The 14,640-nt window shown below is 46.5% G+C and overlaps 1 protein-coding gene and 1 long non-coding RNA gene across 2 annotated transcripts; one reads left to right on the forward strand and one right to left on the reverse strand.

Annotated features, from left to right (window-relative positions):
- The first annotated feature begins 2,672 nt into the window (after positions 1-2,672).
- Positions 2,673-10,249, forward strand: LOC106611827 (protocadherin beta-15). Its single transcript, XM_014212427.2, has 4 exons — positions 2,673-5,486; positions 8,495-8,553; positions 8,698-8,813; positions 9,192-10,249. The coding sequence occupies exons 1-4, from the start codon at positions 2,955-2,957 to the stop codon at positions 9,551-9,553; spliced, it is 3,069 nt and encodes a 1,022-aa protein (XP_014067902.1). The 5' UTR covers positions 2,673-2,954; the 3' UTR covers positions 9,554-10,249.
- LOC106611831 (uncharacterized) lies at positions 10,075-13,232 on the reverse strand. The gene is made up of 2 exons (XR_001330169.2): positions 13,162-13,232; positions 10,075-12,619 (listed from the first exon to the last, which is right to left on the reverse strand). It is a non-coding gene; the product is annotated as an uncharacterized lncRNA (long non-coding RNA).
- Positions 13,233-14,640: the final 1,408 nt, after the last annotated feature.

Here is a 14,640-nt window from a genome sequence, read left to right on the forward strand (position 1 = left end):
AGAGGGAGGTTGTCAACGGGGGAGAGGCTAGAAGACCACAGAGACATTTACATCTTTTTTTGTCGTTCTAGAAGTCTTTGTAAACAAATGATCTTCAGCTTCATGTAATGTTTAAAACACGTATAGTTGCTGTTGCGGATTGTTGTTCATTGAACTCCATGCCCACTCAGTGATGGTACATCTTGCCTCTATGTCAACAGAAAAGAACGAACTGCCGTTCAACTCTTGGTGTAGTTAGTTATCTCCGGACTGTCGCCTATCGTCTCTCTCCACGTCTCTCAGCTCTCTCTCCTGCCTCTCTATCAGCTCTCCTCTCTCAGCTCTCCTCTCTCAGCTCTCTCTCCTGCCTCTCTATCAGCTCTCCTCTCTCAGCTCTCCTCTCTCAGCTCTCTCTCCTGCCTCTCTATCAGCTCTCCTCTCTCAGCTCTCCTCTCTCAGCTCTCCTCTCTCAGCTCTCTCTCCTGCCTCTCTATCAGCTCTCCTCTCTCAGCTCTCCTCTCTCAGCTCTCTCTCCTGCCTCTCTATCAGCTCTCCTCTCTCAGCTCTCTCTCCTGCCTCTCTATCAGCTCTCCTCTCTCAGCTCTCCTCTCTCAGCTCTCCTCTCTCAGCTCTCCTCTCTGTGTGTGTGTGTGTGTGTGTGTGTGTGTGTGTGTGTGTGTGTGTGTGTGTGAGAGAGAGAGAGAGAGAGTGAGGGAGGGAGAGGGAACGGTAGAGACAGAGAAAGCAATGAAATGACCTCTGTGTGTGCTCGGCCGGGTCACGGTTAAGGTGATTGTTTAGTGTGAGAGCAGTTCAGAGAATGCCGTGATGCTTTTGCCATCGGACAATGCAAGTGGGAATGCGAGGAGAGGCGAGGGCGGATGAAACGATCTTAATGCGCCATGTAATGCATGTTAATGTAACAGGCACCGAGGACTGTCGGTGCATCCAACGGAGTGTTTTGGGATTATTTATCACAAAACATTTGTATTCTTCTGTTGGGGAACGGTTGATCCCGGATAGCTACACACTAATCCTCCACTCCGTTAATTAAAAAGACGAGGAAACCAATGGAACTGGTGTTTTTTCAGAAATGTAATCATTTCTGGAGAAGCTTAACCATCTGCTGGAGGTTAAGTCTGTGAGCAGATTGTGTTTTCTGGTTGTTTAAACCCGCGGATTTCCCTTTTTTCCACTAGAAGAAGAGGCGGGTGGATGGTCTCTGGGGGTGAAGGGGGAAGGGGGTCGTCGCTAAGAGAGGGTGTCGGGGAAAATGTTCTTTGGTCTCCGTGGCTGTGTCGTCAGCTCAAGTGGAGAAATTTGAGCTCGAGCCACGGGGTTTAATTGGAATGCGACTTGAGTCTGTCAAGAGACTACGCCGAGCGCGCCGAGGGATTCTGTATGCCTAATGTGTGTGTGTGTGTGTGTGTGTGTGTGTGTGTGTGTGTGTGTGTGTGTGTGTGTGTGTGTGTGTGTGTGTGTGTGTGTGTGTGTGTGTGTGTGTGTGTGTGTGTGTGTGTGTGTGTGTTTTGATGTCTGACTGACTGACCAGGATTAAATGGGTAGGATTAGATTTGAGCAAACATGTGCCACACTCTTAAGAGTCCCGGGCTTTCCTCTTTGTCTTTTCAGAGCCAAAACTGCCATCTCCATAATCTTATAAAGTTATTCCATCATATTTACATCTGTTCAAATTACTTGGGCTAAGATTGTGCCTTGTCTGTACAAATAACCTCCTGTCTTTTGCCATGTTTTTATGTTATCTCCGTAAAATGATCGCAATTATCCCTGTAAATAATCATGTAAAATGTGACTATGATATAATCCCAACAGTAATACCTTCCTGTGATTAAACGGTGTGATTATGGTTTTATGAAGTTGCTTTTATGTTGATTGAGTTGATACGTGTTCAGGTCTGCCTATACAGATCAAGCCGTTGTAATGCGTGTTTGTACCAGAGAGTACCAGTGCCTCTTTTTTTGCCTTCATTATTTTTAGCTGGAAAATAGATGCTCACAAACAATCATTAAAATTGAATAACCCATTAAGGATTCTTTTTGTAAACCCCAAATACTCTATGATGATAAATCCATGGGGTCATTTTGGGCATTCATTTTCAAAGAAACCCTATTTGCAATCCTATGTAGACCTACAGTGGCCAATAGCTATAAAATGCAAGAAGAGCCTTTTTAGTTGTTGTTATAGTTGTGTTCCCATCACTGTGTTTTTATAAAGTGTTTTATTGAAAGGCCTGAAGGACCATGTGCCGGACGAGACCTTTGAAATCTGCGTCAGCTGCTCAGCGAATAACTAGAAAACGACACCCTCGATGAAAAGTGATTTACCCCTAATCCAAATCTGCCCCTGATGTCTCGAATGGAAGCTACGCTGTTGTCGCGTCTCTAATCGCTCGGAGGAGCCGCGCAAGATAAAGGGTTAACCGTGCTACTGTAATTAGCGTCGCTGCTCTCATGTCGTCGTCCTCCAATATAGTGCTGGGCGTAGCCACGGACCCCTACTTCTCCTAAACACACACACACACACACACACACACACACACACACACACACACACACACACACACACACACACACACACACACACACACACACACACACACACACACACAGACACACCTCCCCATCGGCTCCTCGGAATATCTAATACACTGGGAAATCATAGTGCGAGCCTCCCCCGCTCACACACTGCTACTGCGCGCGTGGAGCAGAGACGCTTTACTCCTCGCATCCAGGTTTCCCTTCCTGTTTTAGATTATTCTAAAGTGCAATAATTTGATGAAAGTATATTGTACGTGCGCAAAGGAGCAATCTGCTCTGAAGTTTTGCCTTTTTATTTGTTTCTACAACAACTGGAAACAAATCGACAAATCATTGTATAAAGTGCATAATGTCAGTGACGGGTAAAATCATTCTGTGCTGTTTTCACTCTTGACGATTTTCTGGTGCGCGTTTGAGATGGCGCACAGGCTAGTGAGCACTCGGTGGACACCGTTAACCGGGCTGGTGGGGTGCCTGCTGGTGTGCACTTGTGTGGTGGACCTGGTTCTCGCACAGATTCGGTACTCTATCCCCGAGGAGTTGGAGCACGGAGCTTTTGTCGGTAATATCGCCGAGGACCTGGGCTTGGATGTAGCCAAGCTGTCCTCTCGTCGGTTTCGGATTGTATCCGGGGCCAAAAAACAATACTTAGAAGTGAATCTGGAAAACGGTATTTTGTTCGTTAATGAGAAGATTGACCGCGAGGAACTGTGTGAACGGAGTCCGACCTGCTTCTTGCACTTGCAAGTGGTGATCGAGAATCCGTTAGAACTGTACCGAGTGGAGGTGGAGATTCTGGATGTGAATGACAACTCTCCCAATTTCCCATGGAGCGAGTTTAATCTGGAGATTACAGAGTCCGCGGCGCCCGGGTCTCGGTTCCCGTTGGAAAGTGCGCAGGACCAGGACGTGGGCACCAACTCGCTCCGCTCCTACCAGCTGAGTTCCAACGAACACTTTGTGCTGAACATCCAGACGCGTAATGATGGGAGCAAGTTTGCCGAGCTCGTGCTGGAGACCCCACTGGACCGGGAGCAGCAGAAGACGCAAGAGATGGTCCTCACGTCCGTGGACGGGGGGTCGCCTGAGCGCTCGGGCACAGCTCTCATCACCATCACCGTGCTGGATGCCAACGACAACGTGCCCGTTTTCGACCGGTCTGTTTACCGGGCGAGCCTGGTAGAAAACGCACCGAGAGGGACATTAGTGATGAAGCTAAATGCTACTGATTTGGACGAGGGTGCGAACGGGGAGGTGTCCTATGCATTCAGTGGGCACGCACCTCTGAAAGTGCGCGAGCTGTTCAGCGTAGACCAGTACACAGGTGAGATCCGTGTGAAGGGGATTGTGGACTATGAGAAAGCGAGTGTGTATGAGCTGTATGTGCAGGCTAAAGACAGGGGTCCCTCGGCAGTGGCCGTGCACAGTAAGGTACTGGTGGATATCTTAGATGTGAATGACAACGCGCCAGAAGTCATCCTCACCTCCGTTTCCACGCCTGTCCAGGAGGACGCACCACCGGGAACGGTGATAGCCGTTATAAGCGTCATGGACCGGGACTCGGGAGAGAACGGGAATGTGGACTGCCAGATCCCCAGCAACGTCCCCTTCCAGCTGCACTCCTCTTTTAAGAACTACTACACTCTGGTGACTAGCGAGTTTCTCGACAGAGAAGCCTTCTCCGAGTACAACATCACCCTCACGGCCCGGGACCTGGGCTCCCCGTCGCTCTCCACGAGGAAAACCATCCTAGTCAAAGTGTCTGACATTAACGATAACCCCCCGCGCTTCGCCCAGCCATCATACACAGTTTATGTGACTGAGAATAACGCCCCGGGCGCATCCATTTGCTCAGTCACTGCTTTCGATCCCGATTCTAATCAGAACGCCTATCTGTCCTACTCGATTCTAGAGGGTCAGATCCATGGCATGCCCGTGTCCACTTACGTCTCCATCAACTCGGACAACGGAAACATCTACGCGCTGCGCTCCTTTGACTACGAGCAGCTAAGGAACTTTCAGATACTGGTGCAGGCGCAGGACGCCGGTTTCCCCCCACTCAGCAGCAATGTCACAGTAAATGTGTTCGTATTGGACCAGAACGACAACTCTCCGGTCATCGTGTCCCCCTTGCCCAAGAACGGGACTGTAACGACAGAGGTGGTCCCGAGGTCAGTGGATGCGGGGTACCTAGTCATCAAGATCACTGCTCTAGATGCGGACGCAGGACAGAACTCCCGCCTCTCCTACCAGGTGCTCCAGGCTACGGACCCGGGGCTGTTCAGTGTCGCGCTCTACACAGGAGAAATCAGGACAATTCGCCGGCTCGTGGATAAGGACGCTACGAGGCAGAGACTCGTCATCCTGGTCAAGGACAACGGCCAGCCGCCTCTCTCCGCCACCGTCTCCATCCTCCTCTCCGTGGTCGAGAACGTGCCCGAGTCCCTGTCTGATTTCGGCGACCTCACTCTGAGCCCGCAGCCCCCCTCCAACCTCGCCCTCTACTTGATCGTGTCACTGAGCACTATCTCGCTAATCTTCCTTGTGGCTATTATTGTGCTGGCTGCGGTCAAATGTTACAAGGACAGAGACACCCTCAGCGGGTACAGCCTCCCTCCCTTCGTCTGCTGCTGCTGCGGGGGCTTCCAGCCAGAGCCACCCCCCGAGGTATTCAAAAAATCTAACCTGAACCTGCAAATCTCCACCGGGGCTAAAGTGCCTACCAACTGCATGGAGGTAAACGGCAACGGTACTCTGTCCCAAGCTTACTGCTATAAAGTGTGTCTGACCCCCGAGTCAGCTAAGAGTGACTTTATGTTCCTGAAGCCGTGCAGCCCCAGCAGTACCTCGAGGAACAACGAGACGAAGGGGGCTGACAACTTTGCTTGGAGCGCGCACAACCGGAGCGCATCCGTGAATAACAATTCCGGAGCCACCACTCCGAATGAGGTAACGTGAGAGTGAATGTGTTAGAATTTATAGAATTCATTTAGCCCTTTCACTTATACTTTCACATATACTGTGTGTTAATGCCCATTTTTGTTTAAAACATAATCAAGTACTTCACATTCTATCTAATAAAGGCGAAATCATACATGCGGCAGTGTGACTGTATCTGAGTGAACTTGAACGACACAATATTCAGACGTCAATATTCATCAGGCTGAGTAAAATTCTCTACTAATGCAACCTACACATTTTTATTTCCCATTCCTGTTAGTGTTTATACCTTAGTTATAGACCTACAGTAATGACGTGATGAAATGTTTTGGTTTTATAATAAGAGAGTGGATATTCTATTCACAGAGGCTATGAAAGAAATATGAAACAAGAACCACAGTATATTTTACACTGAACGTGTGTTGTGGAGCTTATGTCTCTCTCGTCGCGCGCAGAACAGAACCGTCTGCCAGAAATATCCGTTTCACAGAGCAACGGAGATGAATAAACCTCAGTCCTGTTTGTTTCGATGCTTATACATCGATCCCTAATCCATTTTGGTTTCTAAGCTATTTGAGCTGTCTATGATCATCATTTGTCCATTGTTCATTTGAAAACATTTTCCGAGTAATATAATACATGAGAAATCCCGTAACGTTTGTATGCTTGCGTATTGGTGTGGTAGCATACAATCAATGTCATTGCATGTTCTGTCTCCTGCTTATCACATTTACGACGAGAGAGACATCGCCCATACTTTTCCTTCACAAACCACCAGTTGGAATTGATTTATAGTAGTGTCTGCGAATAGAGTTTTTACCATAAGTACAAGGTTAACGGCTGACAGACAAGGTGAATGACAGGCCATCTCGGAAATAGAACTCCGCTTTTCTGGGCTAAAGTATGCTGTCAACGACCGTTCTGGAGAATCGTCCACCTCTCATTTGTTTGGACAGATCACCTCACTAACTATGCCTCAAGGGCACAGTCACGGTCGAGCCGTTATACTGCACACAACGCGATGCATACGAAAGGGGGTCGCGTCCATTATTGATGAAAAATGGCAAAGGGCTGGTTTCTGGGGTACTGGGGAGGAGAAGAGGTAGGGGGGATGAGGGGGGCATGGCCCTGGCTGGGACGTGGAACGCCTGTAGATTGCCCCGGCGAGGAGAGAGATGTAGATCCGTGTTTTGTCCTGAGCGAAGGAAGGGTGGGTGGGGGTGGGGGGACCGAGGGACCGAGGGAGGGACAGAGAGAGAGAGAGAGAGAGGAAGGCGAGACTGCTGTTGTCGGAGTCACTAGATGTGACCGGCAAACCGTGAACGTGATGTGTGCGTATTGCCCATTGTGCATTTCTATTATCTGGTACGATGTAAGCAGACAGTGACGGATAAAGGGACACTTTTCTTCCTAGAATATCCCATCTCCGTATAGACTGAAGACTAAAAATGTCAGTCCCATTCATAGCAGGAACACCTCTGGCCATATAAAGACCTTGATTCGAGGTCATGCTGATTGTTCTGCTCGTAGCTATGTCCCTCCAGGGGCTTGGTGTCCTTGATGACGTTCATTGGTTCCCTTAAATCACCCCAGTGTTCGCCGAGAGTCACTCTCCCACATGAGTCAATTGGATGGGTGCACAGCATGCCGCGGATCGGCGGATGACACGATACCAGCTCAAAGACTTACCAACTAAACAGTGGGATGGTTATATAGCCTATTGTCAACCATATCAATGGTGTATGTAGACCAACATGTCGGCCTAGTGTAATCTCAGCAGGGTGATAAAAAAGACATAAATTGAAGGTGAAAGAGGAGACAGATTAGGCCTCTCCTACACACAGGTCAACTGTTCTGTGAAACAGACTGATCAGCTGAGATGACCTAGATAACTAGGTAAAGCTGCAAGGACGGCACAACTTTTCTCGCCTCTCAGCAAGACATAATTAAAAGCTGATCTTCTCGGAGAATCAGGGCAATATTCATGTAAAAAAATGATACATAAAACACAAAAAACAATTACGTGTATAATTGTATTAATTTCCTGAGTGTCAAGGTTTCCTTTGAATATTAAAATCGTGTTTTCGTTTCATCCCTGTTGGGTTCTAATAGGTTTTTGTGTAGAGCTGGCGTGGAATGTATTTTCAATACCGATTCTAATAATAGTGAATTAATAGAGCATGGAATCCACACTATGAGACTTATTCCCGGAATACATATCACTCTGTAGTGCCGTCCCCCTCCCCTGCTGTGTTGTGCTGCAGTGGATGAAAGCGAAGTAAATGACAGGCGAGTCATTGCTCAACGCACGACGCACATCCTTGCTGCGGTCTGAAAAAAGACCACAGGGAGGCAGTCAAGCTCTATGGAAAAAATATCATTTGTCGAATTCATTTAGACGTCCGTTCCATAAATGTCCAATTCAGCCGTTTTTATTTCAATATCACGTCATTTCTGGGTTACAATTAAGTACCTTACTGTGATTGTTTAAATTAAAATGGTCAAAAGGAGACAAAAATAGCTTTTTAGCAAAGAGCAATTTCTCAAGCAATAATCTAGCTAGGACTGTGGGAGTGGTCTGAGTGAGGAGGGGAAAACTAAAAACTAGATGTTATTAGTAGAGAGGTTTGGAACTCTCTTATTGGTCTATTAACTAATTTATCACATGGTAATGTCAACAGGCAGGCCAAAAACCATCCCACCAGAACAGGCTGAAATATCAGGCAGTCGTTTCAAACAAGCTCTTACACTAAAAGGGCATCATCATCATTTTCACAATTTCACAGTATTATTCCAACCTCATAGTGTGGAAATATATATACAACACAGGGAACATCACGTTTCTGACTGCACTGGTCCTTTAAAGTGACATGAATATAATGTAGAATATGGAAATGAATAGAACTCTACTGATATTTACTGAGAAAACATTGAATCACTATTCGTGTCGAAGCTCATCTCTTTAACAAGGTTTTTAGACGTGGTTTTAAGATCTTATTTTCTCTCTTAATCTATAGCTCAAACAACCAAACATAGACTGGACCCTCCCAAAGAACCAGAAGTCCTCTGTGAAAAGGTAACAATCACCTTTGACATGTACACTTCCAACTACCTCAGCATACCGGTCCTCGAGACAGAATGTTATTAATGAATGGCTGGTGTGTGGTCATGCCAGAACATATTATGTGATTCTTCATGGATGGATCTATATCCTCCGCAGCTATAACGCTATCAACATGGACAGCACTCTGATGAGGAAGGCCATGCTTGCAGACCCAGAGAACTACATGACACCCATGACGGGCCAGTACTGGACCTGGGGCACCCACATGAGGGGTACATGAGGGCCTGGGCTTGAAACACACACACACACACACACACACACACACACACACACACACACACACACACACACACACACACACACACACAATACAGAGAGAGAGCTAATGGCTCTCCCTGGATAATAGCAAACAGACAATGAGCAGGTATGTTATACCCTGATGAAGACAGCATGTATATCAAGTATGGATCCTGCCCTGTTGAGCCGATATTTTTGCATCTGAGCTCCTAGAGTGTGCAGCTTTCCCTTATTGAATTGTTTTATGTTATATGACATATGCACCACTTCCACAGCGTTTATGTGTGTGTCTGTACTATCCTTGATTTCAGTCTTTCAGTATATTAATCAACATTATGTTTTTTCTTCTATAGACTACAATATGTCTCCTCCTGCCACTGGGCCACCTCCTCGCTCCTGGACCCCTCGGTGCACCCCTCCACCCCAGCAACAGCCCCAACCCCAACCCCAGCAGCCTCAGCAACCTCCACTCCCCCCTCACCCCCATCCTCATCCTCACCCCCAACCACCTTCAGACTACCAACACAACGTGTACATCCCTGGCACGCCGTCGGCCCTGTGCACCCTGAGGCCAGCAGCCACCCACCACCGCAGCGAGCTGGACGTCCACAACTCCTTCTCCACCTTCGGCAAGAAGAGACGTTTCATCCACAACTACGAGCCCCGGACAGACGCAGCAGCAGCTGTCATCAACAATGACCTGTATAACGATTAATAATGGGACTCTGAGAGAGGGAATGAGTGAGTAGCCACTATGATATGAATGAATGAATGAATGAATGAATGAATGAATGAATGAATGAATGAATGAATGAGCCCTATGGTCTGTAAACATAGGAAACGTACTAAGGACAGAGAGTTCAATGAAAAGGGATTAATTCATGACTGAATGAATTAAATGTGTACAACGGAGGAATTAATAAATCAACTTTCGACCTCCATGCTAACGAGGGAGATGGATGAATGAATCCAAGAAGAGTGATCTTTAAACCGTTTTAAGATCTGCCACTGTTGGCCATTGTTATTTTGTATACATTACTGCCACATGTTTTCCACAGTCTGTTTTTCAATTGATTACATTTATTATTGTTATTATTATTATTTATTGATTTGACAATCAGCCTGGAGCAAAGAAAAATGATGAGAAACATCCAAACAGCCTAAGATTGGACAGCGCTTTGCACATTGTTATAAATATCAATTCTATTTTTGAACGTTTACAAAAACGGACACAAATAACCAGGTTGCGTTTATTCATCTAAAACGGACGAATTGTAAGAATATGTAGGAATATACCTGTAGATATGCAAACTGCATTTGTGATGCAGGTGATCCACAAATGCTTAAACAGTCATCTCCTAACACATATATTGTATATACATTTCTGAGAATAAAGTTTTTTTTCTCATAATTTGCTCTTCTTCCTAATATATCAAGTACGGATCCTGCCCTGTTGAGCCGATGATGCTCATGACATCACCAGCTTCCCCCAAACAGGTTTCATTCTGATGATGGGTTAAATTGATCGAGGCACCTTTTCAATGTCAATCAGCATCGGTCACACATCCACTTTAAAGTTAGGAAATAGTTTTAGGGTGAAAAAGTTGCCAGGCGCACTAACACCGGGGCAAGCTTTCTGCCACGGTCAGCTGTGGCAAGGAATAAACATAGTAAAATGCCAGTACATGCCCATTGGAGTGCATGCATTTCCATTTGCCCGCAGAGAATAGTCGAGGTTCCTTAACTGAACAAACAGAATATAATTTTAAGTAAAGACAGTGGGACTGGGCTGGGAGCTTAAATGCCACACCTGGACGAAATCTGCCAAACATTCTTCACCCCCCTCTCCATGCACTTTTTCTTTTAAAATCCCAGAGAACGAGTTCCGAATGTCAACAGATGAGTATCGGCCGGATCCAGAAGAGTAATTAGGTCGGCGGGTGCCACAGATTGAAAATAATTATCTTAATAAGGAAACGGTCTCCATGGAGGCAAGACGCTTCTGGAACTGGAGTGTAACCTTCTGTCCGACAGGAGGGGCAGGAGAACCATAGGGACGGTGTAGCAGGGCTGGAGTTACTGTATCAGCTTGAAAAATACAGGCATACAACGTTTCACACCCACTAAAATATCACCAGACAAGATGTGTCTATGAATAGAAACCATAGCCTGGTATAAAATGCTGGGGTGTTGTTTAGTAGATTTCATGGTCCGGATGAATCTGAAGCATTGTTGCGTTCCATAGGATGCATGAACAAACAGGCATTCTTCTCATGATCTAATAAACTAACGGCCACCACATTCATAATGACGAGGGCTGCTAAACTGCATTTCCCTTCAGGACATAATCCAAGTCTTGACCTTATTGAGGCCTAGTCAAGCCTCTTCACCTGGGCCTCAGAGGGAACACCTGTATTACACAGTATTACACACCTACAGTATTACACAGTATTACACACCTACAGTATTACACAGTATTGCACACCTACAGTATTACACAGTATTACACACCTACAGTATTACACAGTATTACACACCTACAGTATTACACAGTATTACACACCTACAGTATTACACAGTATTACACACCTACAGTATTAGACAGTATTACACACCTACAGTATTACACACATCATTACACAACGTGTTCCTCCAGCAGCTCTGTGAGCCATGGGCCTTCTTCTGCGTGGTACAATGTTCTTCTCCTCTCATCATGCCTACCTCCTCCCCATAAACATACTGTTCAACTCCCCAATCCCTCACCCATCCTCACCTCCCTCTAATCCCTGTCCCATCCTCACGTCCCCCTGTCTCATCCTAACGTCCCCCCAATCCCTCGCCCATCCTCACCTCCTCCCATCCCTTGCACATCCGCACCTCCCCCCAGTCCCTGGCCCAAACCCCACCTCCCTCTAATCCTTTGCCCATCCTCACCTCCACCCAATCCCTTGCCCATCCTCACATCCCTCTTATCCCTCGCCCATCCTCAACCTCCCCCAATCCCTCGCCCATCCTCAACCTCCCCCAATCCCTCGCCCATCCTCACCTCCCCCAATACATAGCCCATCCTCACCACCCTCTAATCCCCACACATTCTCCTCCATGTCAGCATCCCTCTTTCCGATCACTGGATCAATAAAAGTCCATTAAATACACAGAGACCACAACATTAGTTATGTAAGCAAAACACGTACATAAAGTCAAAGTAAATGCAAAAATGCTCTTTCAAACCAGCAGGGAACACCATGACCTAGATATGTGTTATTGTGAGCGAATACAAGGACAATGAACCATTTAGAGAACTGAATGAAACACATGGCCTATTGTGGCAAGGCATGACCAATGTGATCAGGCATGGCACAGTATGTATCTAGACATACAGTATCTGTATAGTGTAAAGACAGTAGATCTGTATACGTGGTCTACCTGCTGTATCTCCACCAGGGGGCACCATTCAGTCACAAACAGAGGGAGAAAGATGGAAAAGGAGCAGACATGATGGAATAGGAGAGCTTGTTGCCTTTCATAATAAAGAATGAATCACATAAAGTACACCTTCAATATAATAATGGAACAGATCACATAACAAAGATGACTAACTCTCAGACAGCACATAAGGCCTAGTTGTGTTTCAGAAATGACAGGTACGTTTGCTGAAGTTAACACACGCGTTGGATATTGGTTTGAGAAAAGCGATATCAGTTTGTGGATTTGGTGGCTTCCTGGTCGTCAGTAGAGTCATCTGTTGACTGAGGTATCCTCTGGTTCATCAGAAGGTGACCTGTGATGACAAAATAACACAGAATACAGTGCCAGTTAGATAGTGATAGAGTTGAAAAGAAAGCTGTATATATATAGCATTGCAATACATTATATTAATGAAAGGGGTAATCTGCAATTGCTACAACCATTTTTGAACTTTTAAATTCATTCATCAAAATCAAATCAAATCAAATGTATTTATAAAGCCCTTCTTACATCAACTGATATCTCAAAGTGCTGTACAGAAACCCAGCCTAAAACCCCAAACAGCAAGCAATGCAGGTGTAGAAGCACGGTGGCTAGGAAAAACTCCCTAGAAAGGCCAAAACCTAGGAAGAAACCTAGAAAGGAACCAGGCTATGAGGGGTGGCCAGTCCTCTTCTGGCTGTGCCGGGTAGAGATTATAACAGCACATGGCCAAGATGTTGAAATGTTCATAAATGACCAGCATGGTCAAATAATAATAATAATCATAGTAGTTGTCGAGGGTGCAACAAGTCAGTAACACAAGAGTAAGTGTCAGTTGGCTTTTTCATAGCCGATCTTTGAGAGTATCTCTACCGTTCCTGCTGTCTCTAGAGAGTTGAAAACAGCAGGTCTGGGACAGGCAGCACGTCCGGTGAACAGGTCAGGGTTCCAGCAGGTCTGGGACAGCAGGTCTGGGACAGGTAACACGTCCGGTGAACAGGTCAGGGTTCCATAGCCGCAGGCAGAACAGTTGGAACTGGAGCAGCAGCACGGCCAGGTGAACTGGGGACAGCAAGGAGTCATCAAGCCAGGTAGTCCTGAGGCATGGTCCTAGGGCTCAGGTCCTCCGAGAGAGAGAAAGAAAGAAAGAGAGAAAGAGAGAGAGAATTAGAAAGAGCATATTTAAATTCACACAGGACACCGGAAAAGACAAGAGAAATACTCCAGATGTGACAGACTGACCCTAGCCCCCCGACACATAAACTACTGCAGCATAAATACTGGAGGCTGACACAGGAGGGGTCAGGAGACACTGTGGCCCCAACCGATGAAACCCCCAGACAGGGCCAAACAGGTAGGATATAACCCCACCCACTTTGCCAAAGCACAGCCCCCACACCATTGGAGGGATATCTCCAACCACCAACCTACCATCCCGAGACAAGGCTGAGTATAGCCCACAAAGATCTCCGCCACGGCACAACCCAAGGGGGGGCGCCAACCCAGACAGGAAGACCACGTCAGTGACTCAACCCACTCAAGTGACGCACCCCTCCCAGGGACGGCATGGAAGAACACCAGTAAGCCAGTGACTCAGCCCCTGAAATAGGGGTAGAGGCAGAGAATCCCAGTGGAGGGAGGGGAAACCGGCCAGGCAGAGACAGCATGGGCGGTTCGTTGCTCCAGCCTTTCCGTCCACCTTCACAGCCCTGGGCTGGTAGATGGAAAAAAGCTGTCCTTGAAACAGTCTTGATATGTTCTTCAAAAGAGAAATCAGGGTCCAGAGTAACACCGAGGTCCTTCACAATTTTATTTGAGACGACTGTACAACCATCCAGATTAATTGTCAGATTCAACAGAAGATCTCTTTGTTTCTTGGGACCTAGAACAAGCATCTCTGTTTTGTCCGAGTTTAAAAGTAGAACGTTTGCAGCCATCCACTTCCTTATGTCTGAGACACGGGCTTCACCATGTTTCATTGAAATGTACAGCTGTGTGTCATCCGCATAGCAGTGAAAATTAACATTATGTTTTCGAATGACATCCCCAAGAGGTAAAATTTATAGTGAAAACAATAATGGTCCTAAAACGGAACCTTGAGGAACACCGAAATGTACAGTTGATTTGTCAGAGGACAAACCATTCACAGAGACAAACTGATATCTTTCCGACAGATAAGATCTAAACCAGGCCAGAACTTGTCCATGTAGACCAATTTGGGTTTCCAATCTCTCCAAAGAATGTGGTGATCGATGGTATCAAAAGCAGCACTAAGATCTAGGAGCACAAGGACAGATGCAGAGCCTCGGTCTGACATCATTAGAAGGTCATTTACCACCTTCACAAGTGCAG

Source organism: Salmo salar, chromosome ssa09 (assembly GCF_905237065.1).
Source record: "Salmo salar chromosome ssa09, Ssal_v3.1, whole genome shotgun sequence".
NCBI classification, from domain to species: Eukaryota; Metazoa; Chordata; class Actinopteri; order Salmoniformes; family Salmonidae; genus Salmo; species Salmo salar.

Bases quoted from the DNA above. Each gene is read 5' to 3' on its own strand.
- LOC106611827 (XM_014212427.2), top strand. From the start codon at position 2,955: ATGGCGCACAGGCTAGTGAGCACTCGGTGGACACCGTTAACCGGGCTG. The intron at 5,487-8,494 runs GTAACGTGAGAG...CTTAATCTATAG, and splicing joins GAGCCACCACTCCGAATGAG to CTCAAACAACCAAACATAGA. The intron at 8,554-8,697 runs GTAACAATCACC...TATCCTCCGCAG, and splicing joins CAGAAGTCCTCTGTGAAAAG to CTATAACGCTATCAACATGG.